The sequence below is a fragment of the Mobula birostris genome, unplaced genomic scaffold, assembly GCF_030028105.1.
Source record: "Mobula birostris isolate sMobBir1 unplaced genomic scaffold, sMobBir1.hap1 scaffold_834, whole genome shotgun sequence".
NCBI classification, from domain to species: domain Eukaryota; kingdom Metazoa; phylum Chordata; class Chondrichthyes; order Myliobatiformes; family Myliobatidae; genus Mobula; species Mobula birostris.
Genome location: NW_027278551.1, coordinates 113,412 through 134,603, shown reverse-complemented (window position 1 = coordinate 134,603; position 21,192 = coordinate 113,412). Strand labels below are relative to the sequence as shown.

General features: G+C 44.6%; 1 protein-coding gene across 1 annotated transcript in view; it reads right to left on the bottom strand.

The window, feature by feature from the left end:
* Window positions 1–713: 713 nt before the first annotated feature.
* Window positions 714–21,192, bottom strand: part of LOC140193766 (zonadhesin-like) — a gene marked incomplete at its 3' end in the record, with an annotated part of 61,749 nt that continues 41,270 nt past the window's right edge. The window contains exons 16-21 of the mRNA XM_072250933.1: window positions 19,709–19,853; window positions 17,423–17,664; window positions 9,599–9,763; window positions 7,534–7,688; window positions 5,645–5,913; window positions 714–922 (exon numbers count right to left, since the gene is read on the bottom strand). Coding sequence (XP_072107034.1) covers window positions 714–922; window positions 5,645–5,913; window positions 7,534–7,688; window positions 9,599–9,763; window positions 17,423–17,664; window positions 19,709–19,853 — 1,185 coding nt within the window. The remainder of the gene's footprint in view (window positions 923–5,644; window positions 5,914–7,533; window positions 7,689–9,598; window positions 9,764–17,422; window positions 17,665–19,708; window positions 19,854–21,192) is intronic.

Genomic DNA, 21,192 nt, shown 5'->3' with positions numbered 1-21,192 from the left:
CCCTCCATTTTCTCTTTTATCCATCTAAAGATCTCTTAACTGTCGCTAATGTATCTTCAATGAGATTCCCCGCCCATCTTTCTGAATTTCATCTTCTGGGAATGAAAGGGTTATTATATGAGGAGTGTTTTTGTGGCTCTGGGCCGGTACTCACTAGAATTCAGAAGAACGAGGGGTGACCTAATTGAAACCTATGGAATGTTGAAAGTCCTCGATAGAGTGGATGTGGAGAGGATGTTTCCTACGGTGGGGGAGTCTAGGACCAGAGGGCACAGCCTCAGAATAGAGGAATATCCATTTAGAATGGAGATGAGGAGGAAATTCTTTAGCCAGAGAGTGGTGAATCTGTGGAATTTGTCACCACAGTCGGCTGTAGAAGCCAAGTCACTGGCGGAGGTTGATATGTTCTTGATTACTCAGGGCCTGAAAGGTTACTGGGAGAAGCAGGAGAATGGAGTTGAAAGGGAAATGAATCAGCCATGATGGAATTTCAGAGCAAACTTGATAGACCAAAAGGCCCAATTCTGCTTCTATGTCTTATGGTCTTATGGTGTACAGGCCCAGACGCATCAAACGCATTGTACCCTGAGTATGTATGATAATGAAAACAAATCTGAACTTTGGCTGACTGTGATGTGGGATATGGGATCTCAAGGTTGAAGATTAAATGTTCTCCCTGGCCCCACCTACGGCCTGCAGCGCAGCAAACTCACCTGGTAGTAATCACCGTTGTAGTCGAGGCAGCCGCAGTCCTCCAGCCGGACACAGAGGTCGCCGCTGAGCACAAACCCCTTGTTGCACTCGCAACCCTCCGCGCAGGTGTGCTTTTCCTCGCAGGTGGAGCTGGCGTAGATGTCAGTGCAGGTGGCTGGGCACGAGGACGCGCATTCGGTGTAGTGGCTGTTCTTCCCGCAGGCCAGAGCTGTGGGGACAAGGGTGGCCGTCAGTGGGGCTCAAGCACCTGTAAGTGGCGTCCAAAACTAGGAACCAGAATCAGGCTTATTATTCCTGAAGTATACAGCATGAAATTAGTCCTGATGAAAGGCCTCATCCCGAAATGTTGACTGTTCATTCCCATCCACAGATGCTGCCTGACCTGCTGAGATCCTCCAGCATTTTGTCAGTGTTGCTCAAGATTTCTAGCATCTGTAGAATCCCTTCTGTGTGTGATATGAAATTTGTAGTTTTACAGCAACAGAATGATGTAAAACATAAAATTACTTTGTTATGAAAATAAAATCATGAAAAAATGAAGGAATAGTGAGGTTGTCATAGCCAGGGGTGTGTGGTTTAAGGGGGTCAAGCTCCCACTACCTAATAAACACTCAAAATGGTGTGTGCATCAAACACCCTCTGACAACCAAGTCCAATTCTGGCCTTCTCATGTGGCTTAGCTACTAAGCCCAGTGGAACTGTTTCTACTGACAGGAGAAGGGCAAAGGCAAGTTACTGGTGGCTTAAAGCCAGTGGCTTTGGAAGGTGGTGATTGTCAGCTCATCTAGGAGGAGGAGAAGTCTGATCTCAAACCTTCGCTGCTCTGCAGCTAGAGCCACTCATGGGGAAGGCTTCAGGAGTAAACCCTGAGGAAAGAGTCCAGAGCTGGAGTTCAATGCTGACTGGAATCGGTCTCTGGTGATCATTTGGGTTCATTGGACGACTGGAGAGGGAGAATTTGCTACATGGGCAACAGCTTGCTCTCCATAGCGTACTGCCCTGGCTTGCGTATCTAGACAGCTAGGATGCAACATTCATGGTCGATTCTGACAGAGGAGGGCCTCAGTGAGACGGTGTTCATGGACCATCCAGATATCTGGTGGCAGAGTGGAAGAGGCTGTTTCCTTAGTGTTGAGTGTGGGTCTTCAGGCTCCTGTATGGTATTGGAATTGGTATATTATAGAGTCACAGAAAATTACAGCACAGAACCAGGCCCTTCAGCCCATCTAGACCATGCCAAGCCATTTAAACTGCCTACTCTCATCGACCTGCACCCGGATCACAGCCTTCCATATCTCTGCCATCCATGTACCTATTCAAACTTCCCTTAAACATTGAAATCTAAACCGCATCCACTGCTAGCGATTTCACACTCTCACCGTCCTCTGAGTGATGAAGTTTCCTCTCATGTTCCTCTTAAACATCTCACCTTTCACCCTTAACCCATGACCTCTCACCCAACCTCAGTGAAAAAAGCCTGCATGCATTTATGCTATCTATACCCCTCATAATATGGTATACCAATACCAAATCTCGCCTCAATCTTCTACTTTCCAAGGAATTAAGTCCAAACTTATTCAATCGTTCCTTATAACTCAGATCTTCCAGTCCCAGCAACGTCCTTGTAAACTTTCTCTGAACTCTTTCAATCTTATTTACATCTTTCCTGTAAGTAGGTGACCAAATTTATCATATGTACCAAGATACAGCGAAAAGCTTTTGCTAAGGTGCAAGAATAATGACCAACTCCTCCCTTGAAGTCAATGACCAACTCTTTTGTTTTGTTGACATCGAGGGAAATGTTCTTATAATGACCCCATGTTACTAAGCTCGCTATCTCCTGTCCTCTTCCCTGATGGTACAAATAAGACCATAAGATACAGGGGCTGAAATAGGCCATTTGGCCCTTCGAGTCAGCACCGCCATTTCATCGTGGTTGCTCCATTTTCCTCCCAACCCCAATCTCCTGTCTTCTCCCTGTAATTTTTCTCACTCTGACTTATCAAGAATCTATCAACCTCCACTTTAAATATTCCCAATGACCTGGCTTACCCAGTCACCTGAGGCAACAAATTCCACAGATTCACCATCCTCTGGCTAAAGAAATTCCTCCTCATCTTCGTTCTAAATGGCCATCTCTCTATTCTGAGGCTGTGGCCTTCGGTCCTAAACTCCCCCACCAAAGGAAACATCCTCTTCACATCACTCTGTCGAGACTTTTCAATATTCAATAGGTTTCAATGAGATGTCCCCTCATTCTTCTGAATTCCAGTGAGTACAGGCCCAGAGCCATCAAACACCTCTCATGTGACAAGCCTTTCAATCTATGAATCATTTTTGTGAACCTCCTTTGAACCCTCTCCAATGTCAGCACATCCTTTCTTAGATAAGGGGCTCACAATAAGGAGGTTAATAGGTTCTTGATTGGTTAGGGTGTGAAAAGTTACGAGGAGAAGGTGGGAGAATGGGTTGAGAGGGAAAATGATGAAAGGGAGGAAAAGACTCGATGGGCCGAATGGCCTAATTCTGCTCCTATGTCTTATGCTCTTTGCTCTGATGTGAAGCAGATATTCTCCGGATCTCCTTTTGTACAACACCCCAAAATACTAAGTTGTAAGGTTCCCTGAGAAAGCTCAGGGCTAGAAGAGACCAGGAGTATATGAGACACAGATGAAACTTTAACATCGGAAAAATATCCCAAGGCGTTTCAGAGCACCAGTGAAAAATGGGGATCGTTTATCCATTTCTGTCTTGTCAAAGTAGGATAAAGTGTCAGCGAAAAAAGGAAAACTAAAAATAGATCAAAGCAAGGAGCTCCAGTGGAAGGGGAGAAAGATTATTCCTGGGTTTTGAAGTAAATCCTCAGATTTCACTCCACAGGGTGTTTGAAGAAAATAGATGAGGAGCCTCAGATACATGAACAATAATATCCACACTGCTTGAAGCTTTCAAGATGGAATTCAGCTGTCAAATTGGAAATTAGTTACAGTCCCCCAAGGATTGATGGAGAGTACGGAGGGAGGGAGGCACACATGAGGTGGGAAAGAGACAGAGGCAGAGAGTGACTGAGAGAGAGAGAGAGAGAGACAGACAGACAGACAGACAGAGACAGAGATAGAGGGAGAGAGAGAGAAACAGAGAGACAGACACAGAGAGAGACAGAGAGAGAGAGAGGGAGACACACACACACATATAAAGGGAGAGATACAGTGGAGGGAGAGAGACAGACAGAGAGTGGCAAAGAGGAAGATAGAAAGAGAGAGAGACACACAAAGAGAGACAAAGACGGAGAGAGAGAAAGACAGAGACACGTGAACTAAAATGCAAATAAACTCTAGCCACTGGAAACCTGAAAGAAAAACATAAAGTGCTGCAAATACTCAGATGGAAGGTCACCAACTCAAAATGTCACCTCTACATCTCTCTCTGCAGATGCTGCCTAACCTACTGAGTGGTTCCAGCATTTTTTTTTCTTTTTTGTTTTAAATTTCAGATTTGCAATTCAGAATCAGCTGTGGCGAAGCTGGTCTGTCACCAGTGAGGGAATGCTGCAATGACTGAATGAGCATGGTCTGAGTGAGAGAGCTAGGCTGGTATTGTTGAGAGATCAGGAACACCTGATTTAGCTGTCCACCTTACTGACGTGTTTAAGATCATGAGGGACATGGACAGGGTCAATACATGGAGTCTTTCCCCAGGGCCACGGAGTCGAGAAAGAGAGGGCATACGTTTTAAGCAGAGAGCAGAGAGATTTAACAGGAATCTGTGGGGCAACTTTTCCACCCAGAAGGTAGTAGTCAGTTTATGGAACAAAACTCCCAAGGAAGTGGTTGATGCAGGTACAATAACAATATTTATAAATAAATATGGGGCAGAGGGGTGCTTTGGGGTTCTGACGTTTCTCTCATTTAATCTTTGGGTTTTTTTCTGTTTCGTGGATGTCTGTGAAGAGTGAGAATTTCAGGTTGTATACTCTATACATTCTCTGATATTAAATGGAAATATTTGAACCATTGAAGCTTTTGGACAATATTATGTATTTTTCAGTAATATTTGAGTGATCATGTGAATATATTGCTTGATGAAGCATTCTTGTTTATTTACAATAATTCATTATGGGTTACACGTATAAATACATGAATTGCATACGTCATCACACTACCATGTGATACTTACACAGCTCATTTAAAGTAAACACAAAGTTAGACCCACATTTCAGACTAAACTGAGCTGATGCACTTGGGTTGGCTTTATGGTGCTTTCCCCGCCATATACAGCCGGATATTCCATTTCTTCAGTCGTGTGTAAATGTTGTTTGTGTACAGTATTTAAGGTAGATACTTCTGTTTATTTTGTAATATGATTGTAACGACACTGTGGGATGTATATTCCAATTCATGTGTTGACTTGCGTTAACTCTGGGTGATTAAAGACGGTATGTCCTGGAGCCTAGTAAATGGGTTCATCGCTCTCAGTGGCAGAGAGCGAGAGATCCGGACTGCCAGGAGTTTACACCGGACAAAGTCCGGAGCTATTATTGTGTTTCCTGGTAGATATCCTTTGTAAATATTGGCAGTTTTTTTTCACTATTTTCACCAGTTTTTGTAAGTTTGATTTTTGACACTCCTAGTAATCACCCTTGCACAAAAGTGCAAAGCGACACCAGCCATGTTTCCTGTGGTCAAAATCTACGTATTTATCAGGGAGGCACTGTAGCAAGATAGACCTTAGATCAGCCGTTGAGTGATAGTGCTAGGTTGAAGGACTGAATGGCCTCATCCTGTTCCTACTAATTCAGTCAGAGCCTCTGGATGGATCAGTGCGGCTGAATAGCCCATGGATGCTCATGGGTCAGTGGGTGAGGGCACGTGGCTGAACCTGGAGGAGAGGACCAGGAGGCAGGGAGGGATCTGCATGCGGCCTCACTTACGGCAGAAGGTGTTGTTCCTCCACTTGATGCCAACGCCCTCGCTCTTGCACACCTCGGCGTAGGACTGGATGTTGTCGCAGAGGGCAGAGATCATCCCGCCGTATATGCAGAGGTCGAAGACGCAGTTCTCAATGAAGGAGGTGGGTTCGACGATGTGGTGGCACTTGCTGTACTTAGCCGAGAGCAGCTCCTCACACTGGGACCTCATGTTTGACTCCTCCCCGGGCATGCATGGGGGGCTCAGGACATCCCTGTCGTCAGAGTAGCATCTGGGGGAGAAGAAAGCACAGTCTCACACAGCACCGGATTGGCAGTGCCCTTACCTTTGTCACCTCTGTTTCCCTCACTACTGCTCAGCCAAAACAGGATGGAGTTCTCTTGGTCCTTACCTTTCACCCTCCCAGTGCATCATGTTCTGATGCTTCTTCAATGGGATCCCCTCCCCCACCCTCCCCACCCCCTTCTACTTTCAGCAGGGACCACTCTCTGGTTCGGTCATCCCTTCCCTCCCATCGCTGCCCGTTCCTTTGTAAAAGTAGGAGACTTAACACCTTAACCCCACGGCCCCTCCCTCACCAATGTCCTGGGTCCCACCTAGGTGAGGCTGACGAGGATTAAATTGGTACATGATCGTCACATGCCCCAAAATACAGTGAAAAACTTTGTTTTGCATGCCGTCCATATACAACACTTCACTGCGTCAAAATAAATTTTATTATCAAAGAGGAGGGAGCGGGCTTTTGGTGTTGCTTGCATGGTGGTTGGTTGGAGGGGGATTTGGGGGTTCGATGTTTCTTTCATTCATTCCAGGAGGTTTCTTGTTTCAAGGTTGTCTGTGAAGAGTACGAAATTCAGGTTGTATGCTCTGATATAAAAATGAACCTTTGATATATGTCACCATATACAACCCTGAGATTCAGTTTCTTGTGGGCAGGGATAACACTCTCTCACCTCCCGGGTGGAAGGCTGTTAAATCCCAGTCCCACCCCAGACACTCAGCCTTGTTAACCAGTGTAGAACTGAGGATGTGCTATACAGTCAACAGTACTGTCTGTCGCTCAGATCAAGGGCTATGGCTGCTCCACCACTGGCTGGCTTGGAATCACTCTGATGTCCCAGTCCAGTCCACTATTAGTCAAATGGATTGTCCAATCATGGTCGTAGCTTGAAGTGAGGGCTCTTTTGTTCACGCTGTCCATCACATATCCCAGTGGCCACCCATTCCAATTCTACTTCTCATTCCATTCTGACATGTTGGTCCATGGCCTCCTCCACAGCCACGATAAAGCCACACTCAGGGTGGAGAAGCAACACCTCATATTCCGCCTGGGTAGCCTCCAACCTGATAGGATGAATATCGATTTCTCTAACTCCCCCCTCCTCCCCGTTCTCTCCTTTTCCATTCCCCATTCTGATACCCCTCTTCTCCTCAGCTGTCCATCACCTCCCTCTGGTGCCCCACCTCCCTCCCCTTCTCCCATGGCCCACTTTCCTCTCCTATCAGATTCCTTCTTCTTCAGCCCTTTACCTTTTCCACAAATCACATCCCAGCTTCTCACTCCGTACCCCTCCCCCGCTCAAATTCTCTCTCACTTGGTCTTACCTATCACCTGTCAGCTTGTACTCCTCCCCCTCCCCCTCACCTTCTTATTCTGGCTTCTGCCCACTTTCGTTCCAGTCCTGATGAAGGGTCTTGGCCTGAAACATCAACTGTTTATTCCCCTCCATAGATGCTGCCTGATCTCCTGAGTTCCTGTGCGTGTGTGTGTTTTGCTTTGGATTCCCAGCATCTGCAGGATTGCTTGTATTTCTACGTATACGTCAACTGCACTGATCCTTGGGTTAGTCTGTGCTTGGGGACACGGTGAATCTGCCCCCTGTTCACTTACCGAGAGTCATCATTGTTGTCGTCATCATCGTCATCATCGCGGTTTCTGACCTGCCAGCTGTTTCCGAATTGAGGGGCATCTTTCGCCAGCAGACCGTTGGGCATGAGCAGATCATCGGTGGCATCGTTGTTGAAGTTGCCGCACATCCCACACACCTGAAACACAGGTGCGAAGAGGCTCACTGGGATTGGCCGGTGCAACGACTCCGCCCCTCCCGCCACACCTCAAGCACTTGGGCCTCCAACACCTCAATCCCGCCAGCGCACAGAATCACCCACCCGCAGAGAACACAGGTGGAAATGAGAAATAAGAATGGTTAACAAGCCTATATTACAGACCACCCAACAGTTCGCAGGGCTTAGAGAAACAGACATGTAGAGAGATTGCAGACTGTTGCAAGAAACACAAGGTTGTGATAGTAGGTGATTTTAACTTTCCACATACTGACTGGGAGTCCCATACTGTGAAAGAACTAGATGGGATAGAATTTGTCAAATGTGTTCAGGAAAAGCATTTCAGGATGTATATTGTCTACATTTCTCTGACATTAAATATGCCTCTGAAATCTTTGAAAGTTTCCTTCGTCAGTATGCAGAAGTTCCAACCAGAGCACGTGCAATACTTGATTGTTATTAGGGAATGAGACAGGACAGGTGACAGAAGTTTGTGTCTAGTGATCATAATGGTATTAGTTTCAAAGTAAATATGGAAAAAGACAGGTCTGGTGCACAGCTGGAGATTCTAAATAGGAGAAAGGCTAAATCTGATGGTATCAGAAAGGATCTGGAAAGTCTTCAAGAGATATTGAGGCCCTGTTTGTCACAACCACGGATTCGGCAGTGCATCACATTCGGCAATTGTGCTCGTGAATATGCACGTGTCAGCTAATTATTATTTCATTGTGATAATATTTAACTCCATTCATTCCGTCACAATATTTGTTGAGACTTGGACACAGCTACTCTTCGCTGCCTGCATTCCGCCTTGCCTGTGAAATTGGATGGTTGAGTCATCTGACTCTGAAGGCTAGCGGTATTCGTTTTATTCTTAGTTGTTCTTTTCAGCTGCAGTGTAGACTTCGTTTTCCATTTGAGAGCTTTAGTTTACGGCCCTGTTTGGCCTGGCATTTTCTTTTCCTTTTAACACTGTTCACATTAAAGTCTGTGAACTATCGACCTGCTTCAGTGTCTCTCACACCGCACTTGGGCCATATCTGAACCTGGTGATACTGGAGGTGCATAGCAGGTATAGGCAGGTAAGAATAAGTGAGGTGATTATGGAGTATAAGAAATGAAAGAGAACTCTTAAGAAAGAAATCAGGAGGGCTAAAAGAAGGTATGAGGTTGTCCTAGTGGACAATGTGAAGGGGAACCCCAAAGCTTCCGGTCCACCTTCTTTATGCCGAATAATCATCGATCAGCCCATTTCTACTGAGATGTCAGCTTGTGATAGTAAGGGTTTTAAAGTCAAGGAGACCCAGATGTGTTTGGGTGACATAGTAATGTAATCCTATTACAGTGCCAGCAATCCAGGTTCAATTTCACCACTAGCTGTGATCATATAGGTTTCCTCCGGGTGTTCCACCTATGTTCCAAAGATGTCCGGTTTAGTAGGTTAACAGGTCATGTGGGTATAATTTACTTCACTCTGTCTGAGATACCAAAGTGTTGGGTTATTGATGGACTCCAGACCAACGTTTCTTTGGAGGCTTTTGCTATTCTGCATGGTGGAGTGTCGGGGGTGGGGGGTGACGCGGGTCTGTGCTTCTGCCCCTGCGTGTGTGTGGGAGGGGGAGGGGAGCTTCTGGCTTCTGATAGTACTTTAATTCATTCTTTGGGGTGCCTTGTTTCATGAATGTCTGTGGAGAGTAAGAATTTCTGGCTGTATACTCTATACATTCTCCGATATTAAACTAAACCAGGTGACCAAATGTTGAACTTTGAATGTACGTTGAACTTTAATTGGATGGTGTAGGTTCCTTGGGTTGGAAGGGTCTGTACTGTGTTTTCTCTCTAACCTCCCCACTCATTCCCCCACACCATCCACCCAGTAACAACCTCCTTACCTTCCCATAGTACGAATTTGGCAGTTTAATTTCGAGGTGGTGGTTGCCATCGAACCTGACCATCAGCCCGAAGGTGGTCTCCAGGACGGTGTAGATGCCAGTGGAGTAGATACTGACGCCCCTCACGTTGTCCTCGAATGGTGTCCTGATCTTCATGTCATCCAGCTATGAGACAAGGATAACAGGTCAGGGAGAAGGAGTGGGGTCCTCCCCTCCTGGCTTCTCAAAGCCTTTCCACCATCTTGACGATCAATATCAACCATCTTGAATGAGATCACTCCGAAACAACCCTCAGGGCCCTTATCGTCAGCTAGGTAAGAGCAGCCTGTGCGACTGCGACCCTGTCCACTGCCCTAAACCTTCCTTCCCTCCACCACAGAAAACAGAAGCCGCAGGGTTGTGCCATCTACAGAATGCACTTGCCCAGGATACTCCACTTCTACCAGCAAGGACAAGGGCAGCAGGCACAGGGAAACATCACCCAAATCACACACCATCCTGACCTGGCTCACCATCACCCTCTCCAGTCTACGTAGAGTTAACACAGAATATTTCCCTTCACAACAAACCCCAGGTTCACCACCCCGAGACACTTCAGAGACTACTTCCACTACTCTCCTTGACTCAGATTTGAATTTGAAGTCCCAAATAAACAAAGTGACCAGAGCAGCATTCCTACACTTAAGAAATATTGCAAAGGCATGTCCGTTTCTGTCACGTAATAATGCTGTAAAACTAACTCATACCTTAGTACAGAATTACAATTAGTACAGGATTACAAATACCTGGGGATACGAATTGACAATAAACTGGACTGGTCAAAGAATACTGAGGCTGTCTACAAGAAGGGTCAGAGCCGTCTCTATTTCCTGAGGAGACTGAGGTCCTTTAACATCTGCCGGACAATGCTGAGGATGTTCTACGAGTCTGTGGTGGCCAGTGCTATCATGTTTGCTGTTGTGTGCTGGGGCAGCAGGCTGAGGGTAGCAGACACCAACAGATTCAACAAACTCATCCATAGGGTCAGTGATGTTGTGGGGATGGAACTGGACTCTCTCACGGTGGTGTCTGAAAAGAGGATGCTGTCCAAGTTGCATGCCATCTTTCCACTACATAATGTACTGGTTGGGCACAGGAGTATGTTCAGCCAGAGACTCATTCCACCGAGATGCAGCACAGAGCGTCATAGGAAGTCATTCCTGCCTGTGGCCATCAAACTTTACAACTCCTCCCTTGGAGGGTCAGACACCCTGAACCAATAGGCTGGTCCTGGACTTATTTCATAATTTACTGGCATAATTTATATACTACTATTTATCTACTTATGGTTCTATTACTATTTATTATTTATGGTGCAACTGTAACGAAAACCAATTTCCCCCAGGATCAATAAAGTATGACTATGACTATGACCAAGAATAGACTAGATTACTGCAATGCACTTTTTACTGGCCTTCCAAAACAAACATCAACTCATTCAGAACACAGCTGCTAGACTTTTAACCAAAACCAAGGGAACATAGCACTCCCATACTAGCTGCTCTGTATTGGCTTTCTGTACTGTAACTCTTGGAATTGACTGTAAAGTTCTCTTATTTGTTTTTAAAACTCTCAATGGTCTTGTACTGGAGTACATCACAGAATTGCTTTTGTATTACAATCCTGTTCGAGCTCTCAGGTCCTCTTCTGCCAGTCTCTTAAATTTAAACAATCTGCCTCAAAAGACTCACTCTTAATAATTTCTCCTTTGGCTCCTCCCACTTCCTCCAAACTAAAGGTGTAGCTATGGGCACCCATATGGGTCCTAGCTATGCCTGCCTTTTTGTTGGGTTTGTGGAGCAATCTATGCTCCATGCCTATTCTGGTATCTGTCCCCCACTTTTCCTTCGCTACATCGACGACTGCATTGGCGCTGCTTCCTGCACGCATGCAGAACTCGTTGACTTTATTAACTTTGCCTCCAACTTTCACCCTGCCCTCAAGTTTCCCTGGTCCATTTCCGACACCTCCCTCCCCTTTCTAGATCTTTCTGTCTCTGTCTCTGGAGACAGCTTATCCACTGATGTCTACTATAAGCCTACTGACTCTCACAGCTATCTGGACTATTCCTCTTCTCACCCTGTCTCTTGCAAAAACGCCATCCCCTTCTCGCAATTCCTCCGTCTCTGCCGCATCTGCTCTCAGTATGAGGCTTTTCATTCTAGGACGAGGGAGATGTCTTCCTTTTTTAAAGAAAGGGGCTTCCCTTCCTCCATTATCAACTCTGCTCTCAAACGCATCTCCCCCGTTTCACGTACATCTGCTCTCACTCCATCCTCCCGCCACCCCACTAGGAATAGGGTTCCCCTGGTCCTCACCTACCACCCCACCAGCCTCCGGGTCCAACATATTATTCTCCGTAACTTCCGCCACCTCCAACGGGATCCCACCACTAAGCACATCTTTCCCTCCCCCCCCCTGCATTCCGCAGGGATCGCTCCCTTCACAACTCCCTTGTCCATTCGTCCCCCCCATCCCTCCCCACTGATCTCCCTCCTGGCACTTATCCGTGTAAGCAGAACAAGTGCTACACATGCCCTTACACTTCCTCCCTTACCACCATTCAGGGCCCCAAACAGTCCTTCCAGGTGAGGCAACACTTCACCTGTGAGTCGACTGGGGTGATATACTGCGTCCGGTGCTCCCGATGTGGCCTTTTATATATTGGCAAGACCCGACGCAGACTGGGAGACCGCTTTGCTGAACATCTACGCTCTGTCCGCCAGAGAAAGCAGGATCTCCCAGTGGCCACACATTTTAATTCCACATCCCATTCCCATTCCCATTCTGACATGTCTATCCACGGCCTCCTCTACTGTAAAGATGAAGCCACACTCAGGTTGGAGGAACAACACCTTATATTCCGTCTGGGTAGCCTCCAACCTGATGGCATGAACATCGACTTCTCTAACTTCCGCTAGGCCCCACCTCCCCCTCGTATCCCATCTGTTACTCATTTTTATGCACACATTCTTTCTCTCACTCTCCTTTTTCTCCCTCTGTCCCTCTGAATATACCTCTTGCCCATTCTCTGGGTCCACCCCCCCCCTTGTCTTTCTTCCCGGACCTCCTGTCCCATGATCCTCTCTTATCCCCTTTTGCCAATCACCTGTCCAGCTCTTGGCTCTATCCCTCCCCCTCCTGTCTTCTCCTATCATTTTGGATCTCCCCCTCCCCCTCCAACTTTCAAATCCCTTACTCACTCTTCCTTCAGTTAGTCCTGACGAAGGGTCTCGGCCTGAAACGTCGACTGCACCTCTTCCTAGAGATGCTGCCTGGCCTGCTGCGTTCACCAGCAACTTTGATGTGTATTGCCTCAAAAGATAATTGGCAGGTCAGCCTTTTTGAGCTATGCTCCTAAACTGTGGAATTCAATACTATAAGGACTGCACACTCAGTTGCCAGCTCAAAACCTATTTATTTAACCTTGCTTTTAACTAACATCTTTTTGTCTTTTATTTTCATGTTCATTTTTATTTTCTTTTATTTTCATGTTTGCATTTTATCCCATTTTAGAGCATGTTGAACTACATCATCTGTATGAAAAGTGCTCTATAAAAAAAGGTCTTATTTTTTCTCAACTCAAGTTGGTAAAACCTGAAGTACAGGCATAGCCAAGCACTTTCATTTCTCAATCGCCAGGAACTTTCAAACTATTCTAGCGATGTTTAGAGTTGTGGCTTTCTGGAGGTTTACATAAATATTGCTGTGTAGCCCTAATTGTTCAATGCTATTGTGTAGTGTCTTTGGGATGATACCAGTTTTAGATATTGCTATGGGGACAATGTTCATAATCCATAGTCTTTCAATTTCCTCTTTTAATTCGGCCTATTTCTGGTGCCTTTCACTTATTGACTTCTGTATGTTACGTGTGTTTAGAATGGCTTTATCTATTAAGTAAGTTGTTCTTTCTTGTTTATTATTATATCCATACAGTTATTATGGATTGTCCTATCTATAATAATGGATCAGTTGTAGTAAAATTTGTTGGACTCTGACTCTAAAACAGGATTAGGCTTGTATTTATCGTAAGGTATGATTTCTTTTATGAATTTATATTTTAAAGCAAGATTTTGGTGAATGATGTTTGACATTTGTTTGTGCCTGTGTAAGTAATCAGATTGAGTTAAACTGCTCCAGGATCCTGTAATGCGTTGGATGGTTTCTCCTTTCTTTTGCCATTTTCTATATTTATCACCTTGAATTTTTTGGTCCTTTTATGTATTTTTGATAATTTGTTTTGTGTTAACCACCTGGTCCTGTTTTGGCACAAGGAACCCTTCTGCTTCTGGAAAGCGGTCTCCACCTCTGAGCCAGGCATTTGATGTTTCCTTGTCAGCATCTAGTCTGCTCAGATCATGGGGATGTCTTCCATGGAGGGTCACACTCTTCCATTGGTTAACTTTTTTCTTCTGTATGATAATTTCTTCATTTTTCTGGGTTGAGTTCAGTGGTGTGTACTCCTTGTCAGAATTGTATATCCTCACATGGAGTGCTGAATCCTGCTTTCGCTGATGAAAATATATCCTTGGAAGTTTTATCTGACTGTTGCGTAATTTTTTAATGTCTGTTATTCCTCTTTCTCCTTCTACCCTAGGTAGTGTTAATCTAAGCACATTTGAGTCTACATAATGTTTTCTAAAATTTGTCATTTCAGTTCTTATTTTTCTTTGTACATCTTCCAGATTGGTTTTGGACCAAGATATCATGCCAAAAAATTTGTTAGTTTGGATAAAGCAAAAGTGTTTATTGCCTTTGTTATATTTTTACTGTTGAGCCCCGTTTGGCAGATTTTCTTAAGCCATTGCATTCTGTTGAAAGTTTTCTGTTTATTGCACCGTGATCTATTTTCTTTGCTTGTTGATACCCCAGAGAATTATATAGTTCATATTCATCCATTGTATCCTGCTGCTCTTTTATATTCTACTAGATGAATGCACCTTTCTTTATGTTTAATGTTCTGCACTTATCCAGTCCGAAGTTCATGTTTACATCTTTTGGAAACATAGAAACATAGAAATAGGTGCAGGAGTAGGCCATTCGGCCCTTCGAGCCTACACCACCATTCAGTATGATCATGGCTGATCATCCAACTCAGAACCCTGTACCAGCCTTCCCTCCATACCCCCTGATCCCTTTAGCCACAGAGGCCATATCTAACTCCCTCTTAAGTATAGCCAATGAACTGGCCTCAACTGTTTCCTGTGGCAGAGAATTCCACAGATTTACCACTCTCTGTGTGAAGAAGTTTTTCCTAATCTCGGTCCTAAAAGGCTTCCCCTTTATCCTCAAACTGTGACCCCTCGTTCTGGACTTCCCCAACATTGGGAACAATCTTCCTGCATCTAGCCTGTCCAATCCCTTTAGGATTTTATATGTTTCAATAAGATCCCCCCTCAATCTTCTAAATTCCAACGAGTATAAGCCTAGTCAATCCAGTCTTTCATCATATGAAAGTCCTGCCATCCCAGGAATCAATCTGGTGAACCTTCTTTGTACTCTCTCTATGGCAAGGATGTCTTTCCTCAGATTAGGGGACCAAAACTGCACACAATACTCCAGGTGTGGTCTCACCAAGGCCATGTACAACTGCAGTAGTACCTCCCTGCTCCTGTACTCGAATCCCCTTGCTATGAATGCCAGCGTACCATTCGCCTTTTTCACCGCCTGCTGTACCTGCATGCCCACTTTCAATGACTGGTGTATAATGACACCCAGGTCTCGTTGCACCTCCCCTTTTCCTAATCGGCCACCATTCAGATAATAATCTGTTTTCCTGTTTTTCCCACCGAAGTGGATAACCTCACATTTATCCACGTTAAATTGCATCTGCCATGAATTTGCCCATTCACCTAACCTATCCAAGTCACCCTGCATCCTCTTAGCATCCTCCTCGCAGCTAACAATGCCGCCTAGCTTCGTGTCATCTGCAAACTTGGAGATGCTGCATTTAATTCCCTCATCCAAGTCATTAATATATATTGTAAACAACTGGGGTCCCAGCACTGAGCCTTTTGAAGATAGTTCTACTATTTGAATTAATTGCTTTAGCTTTACTGATGAAGGAGCGTATAATTCCAAATCAACCATGTCTAGAAGGTCTGTCAAGATATAGTTCATTACATTGTTTCTGATTTGATACCTAATTTTCATCTGAATCAGTAAATTATAGAGTGGGTTAAAGCTAGATAAAACCATAGTGGACTTGAGAGCTGCCTCAGAAAATGCCTCAGTTTATTTTGATAACGGTGCCTGTTTGTTTTCGGTTGTTCACACTTAGGGAGATTATAGTACGCCAATGCTACATCACATGTTGTAGGAATTTCATAAGTATTGGGCGCAGTTTATATATATTAAGAACTTCTATTAACCATAAGTGTGGGAAAGAGTCAAATGCCTTTTGGTAGCCGATATAGCCGCATGAAAGCTTTCTGCCTTTCCGCCGGGTTTGATGTGGAATTAGAGTCTATTATCAGTTGTTCTTTACATCCTTTCATACCTTTACAGCACTCTTTCTGCTTTTTTGTAAGTGTTTTGTGGTTACCTAAGTGAGTGGTGATTAGTTGCGAGATACATGATGTTACAATTTTAAATATAGTTTGTAAACAAGTAACAGGGCGATATTTTGATGGGTCATTTGTGATTTCTCCTTTAAGTAAGAGATGTTTTTCTGTCAAAAATTCAGGCACTTCTTCAGGATTTTTAAGAAAATTGTTGACATGGATGAAGCAAGTACATTTTTTATACCAATAATTATGAATATTACCACTGGCAGTACTTTTCCAGTTGTGGGTATCTTTTATAACCTCTTTCAGAATATCCATTGTAATGTTAGGTATTTCAATTGTGTGTGTGTGTTCTTTTTCCTTCCTATCCAGTTTGTTTCTTGATTGTGTGTCACCCTGTTTGACCAGATATTAGACCAATAATTCATTATCTCGGTGTTTGTTGACAATTCTGTGCTAGGGTTGGTGACATTTTGGCGTGTCAAATTTAGCTTCAATGTCCTGTACAAACCTTTTCCATTGTTTCTGAACTGATAATTCTGTTTTCTTCATCTGATGCATTTTGTGTATCTATTTAGTCTGGTTTTGTATGCTCCGGGCTTTTGTTTTAGCGTATCTATAAACTCTACAGTGATTTTGTTAGGTTAGGTCGCATCTTGTATGTACCTTATATTTCCTCGGCTTTTCTCTTAACGTTCTTGCTCAGGTTATCCTTTTTATACTCCAATAGACAAACTATTTCTGCTCTTAAGGTTTCAATTTTGTTTTTTAAATCTCTTCTGCCATTTTGATGTTCTCACTTCATCACTCAGTTTTTGGTTTCTATTAATGAGTGCCTCTGTTTTGGAGCCATTGCACTGCACTGCTGTCAATGCTGCACTGTATGTTATTGTGTGTAGTTCTTCAAATCTTTCAAGTTTTCCTATGACGATGATGATGATGATGAATATTATTATTATCATCATTATTTTTCTCTCTGGCAGTGTGTACCAGGTACTCAACACTCTCTGGGTGAGAAAGGTCTCCCTCAGATCCCCTCTGAGTCTCTCCGCACACCCATCATAAATCTATTTAATTTTATCTATATCTATATGGGGAAAAATTTCCTGCCATTAATCTATTTCCCTCCTGATGTTATAGACTGCAATCGTGTCCCCTCTTCCACTCCAGGGTGAGCAGACCCAGCATTCTTCATAACTGAGACTTTCCAAACTATATCACTGTACAGACGACGAGAACAAAACGGAGCCAAATGGAGATGCATTCCTCCGAGACTTACCTTGATCTGTCCATTCTTCTGCAGGGTGATCTGCAGCCCGAGGACGCCAATGTTGATCTGGCTAAGGTAGGAGGCGTACTTCATCCCCCGCTCCTCGTTCTTGGCGCTGATGGTGAACGGGGTGACCATGGTGGCGTTGCAGACGGAGACTAGCATGTAGGTGCATGTGCCCAGGAAAGTATGCATGGCTTTGTCAAAGGTGTAGTAGTGGGGATCGCCGGCCACGTGGCAGGAGGTAAAGCCTGGGGGAAGGATGTACATAAGAGGCTGAGTTGTAGATTCTTGGAATACCAGAGGCCCAGGTAGAACACTAGCTTCCTCCCAACCATTGTCACACTCCTGAACCTGATTGCCACTCTCACATTCTCTTCCCGGGGCGCTGCCGTGTTCTTGGAACCTTAATTCTACCATTATTGTCACATTGGCATTTGTTTTTACACTACAGACTTTGCACCGTTCTGTTGATTTTAAGCACAAAAAGGTCTGCAGATGCTGGAAATCTGAAGCAACACACACAAAATGCTGGAGGAACTCAGCAGGTCAGGCAGCATCAATGCAGGGGAATGAACAGTCGACGTCTCAAGCCGAGACCCTTCATCAGGATCAAGAAGGAAGGGGGAAGACACTGGAATAAAAAGATGAGGGGAGGGGAAGGAGGATAGCTTGAAGGTGGTAGGTGAAGCCAAGTGGTGGGAAAGGCTTGAGATGAAGGAATCTGATAGGAGAGCAGAGTGGACCATAGGAGAAAGCAAAGAAGGAAGGGACCCAGGGGGAGATGATAGGCAAGTGAGAAGAGGCAAGAGGCCAGGGTGGGGAATCGAAGAAGGGAGAGTGAGAGAAAAGATTATTTTACCAGAAGGTGAAATCGATGTTCAAGCCATCAGGTTGGATGGAATAGATTCCAGATGGAATATTAGGTGTTGCTCCTCCAACCTGAGTGTGGCCTCATTTTGGCACAAGAGAGACGATAGACTGAAATAGGAGTTGGAATTAGAAGGCTTGGCCACTAGGAAGTTCTGCTGGTGGCCAATAAAGCGAAGGTGCAAGACATCATTTCATTTGGGTCCAGACTAATAGGAAGTACTTGTGCCTGTAATGTAATGCGCTTCCTACAGGTGGCAGTATGATACTTCCCACAATTAGCTGCTTAAAATCTGGAATGTTAACCTGAACTCGCACTTCTTTAATTGTTGACTAACCAACAATGTATTTCTCTGTAACTTATTTTTACTAAATAACAATTACTTCCTTGAAATTAGGATGAGAATTCCTTGGAGGAAGGGGAATACTATTCTGGAAATCTGTGTCGGAGTTTATGAGGGAAGTTTGCCCTCATGCAATGCTTTGATTTTGTTCGTACTGGTTGCAATGTGAGAGGCTCCTTCTAATTAGGACACAGTTAGGGGATAAAATTCCCTAAACACCATCCTATCACATCCTCCCCAGTGGCAGACAGAGAGGGAAGCTACCTTCACACTGTCCCTTCATACACTCCCAGGGTCAGACACAGAGTGAAGCTCCCTCTACACTGTCCCATCACACACTCCCAGGGTCAGACACAGAGTGAAGCTCCCTCTACACTGTCCCATCACACACTCCCAGGGTCAGACACAGAGTGAAGCTCCCTCTACACTGTCCCATCACACTCTCCCAGGGTCAGACACAGAGTGAAGCTCCCTCTACACTGTCCCATCACACAGTCCCGGGGTCAGACACAGAGTGAAGCTCCTTCTACACTGTCCCATCACACACTCCCAGGGTCAGACACAGAGTGAAGCTCCCTCTACACTGTCCACTCACATACTCCCAGGGTCAGACACAGGGTGAAGCTCCCTCTACACTGTCCCATCACACACTCCCAGGGTCAGACACAGAGTGAGGCTCCCTCTACACTGTCCCATCACACACTCCCAGGGTCAGACACAGAGTGAAACTCCTTCTACACTGTCCCATCACACACTCCCAGGGTCAGACACAGAGTGAAGCTCCCTCTTCAGTGCCCCATCTCACACTCCCGGGGTCAGACACAGAGTGAAGTTCCCTCTACAGTGACCTATCACACACTCCCAGGGTAAGCCACGGAGTGAAACTTCTTTTATACTGTTCCAGAGCAGAGAGCAGTACAGGTTAGATACAGAGCATCCTTTACGCCTCATATTGTCCCTTCATTATCCCACGGCATGAACAGTAATGTTTCAAGCACAGAATCAGACAGTCAAGATATAACCGGTGGTGAATCTGATGCCAACTTGCTGTGTTTGGAGAATTAATTCCTGCTCCACTTACCTAATGTGTGACAGTCCAGGACCCCGTCTTGTACCTCGCACTTGTCCAAGATCCCGCACTGCCACTGCTCGCAGGTTATGTTGTTGGGGCCGGTACAAGTGCAGCGCTCTGTACAGTTCATGTTGGTGAACCAGCTCTCTCCCATCTGTCAGACAACAACAGGAATGCAGGTCCTTTCAGTACTGTCTTTCCTCTTGCTACTTTCCCCTGGGTCTGATCTCCCATTGCCACCTGCACCCTCCCATCACTGACCAGTATGGCTTCTGGACGGTGTTAGAATCTTTGCCCTTGCTTTCAGATCCTCGCCTTGTCCTTGAATGGGCATTAAATCACCCTTGAATCACAGGGAAGTTGCACCAACATCTTTACTTTCTTAGTAGGTTAAGTCAAAGTCAGTATTTAAATTTTAAACTAAATTTATTCTCGAAGTACATATATGTCACCACATAAAAACCTGAGATTCATTTTCCTGCAGGCATAATCAGCAAATCTATAGAATAGTAACTATACAGGATCAGTGAAAGATCAACCAGAGTGCAGAAGACAACAAACTGTGCAAATCCAAATATAAGTAAATAGTAATAAGTAACGAGAACATGAGACAATGAGGTAAATAGTCCTTGAAGTGAGATCATTGGTTGTGGGAATATTTCAATGGACATGTAAGTGAGTGTAATTATCCTCATTTGTTCAAGAGCCTGATGGTTGAGAGGTAGTGACTGCTCTTGAATCTGGTGGTGCAAGTCCTGAGGCTCTTGTACCTTCTACCTGACGGCAGCAGTGAGAAAAGAGCATGGCCTGGGTGGTGAGGATCTCTGATGAAGGATGCTGCTTTCCTGTGACAATGTTTCATGTAGATGTGCTTGATGGTTGGGAGGGCTTTACCTGTGTTGGACTGGGCCGAATCCACTGCCTTTTTTGTAGTATTTTCCATTCAAGGGATTTGGTATTTCTATACAAGTCCGTGATGCAGCCAGTCAATACACTCTCCACTGCACATCTTTAGAAGTTTGTCAAAGGCCCAGCTTGTCACTGAACATTCTAACAAACTCCTAATTAGATCACGGTCTGGTACAGTAACTTGTATGTGTAGGAACCTATGATCTTTAGGAAGTTGTAGACTGAACACAATACGTCATGGGCATATCACTTCTCAATTGCAGGATTTCCATTTCTAGTTCTACTGTTTGTAATTTTGCCTTTGGATTTTGGTTGTATTGTCCTGTTTATTTTGAGTCTGAGTTAATTCTAGACTTTACTCTACATTTGGGTTCACCACCATCCATAGCTCTTTTGTTACAGTTCCTAAATGTAAAATTTATGTATAATTTATATATACTTGTGAATACTGCATATCAGAATCAGAATCAGGTTAAATATCACCGGCATATGTCATGAAATTTGTTTTCTGTAGCCAGCAGTACAATGCAATACATAATAATAGAGAAAGATGGAATTACAGTAAATGTATAGTATTTAAATTA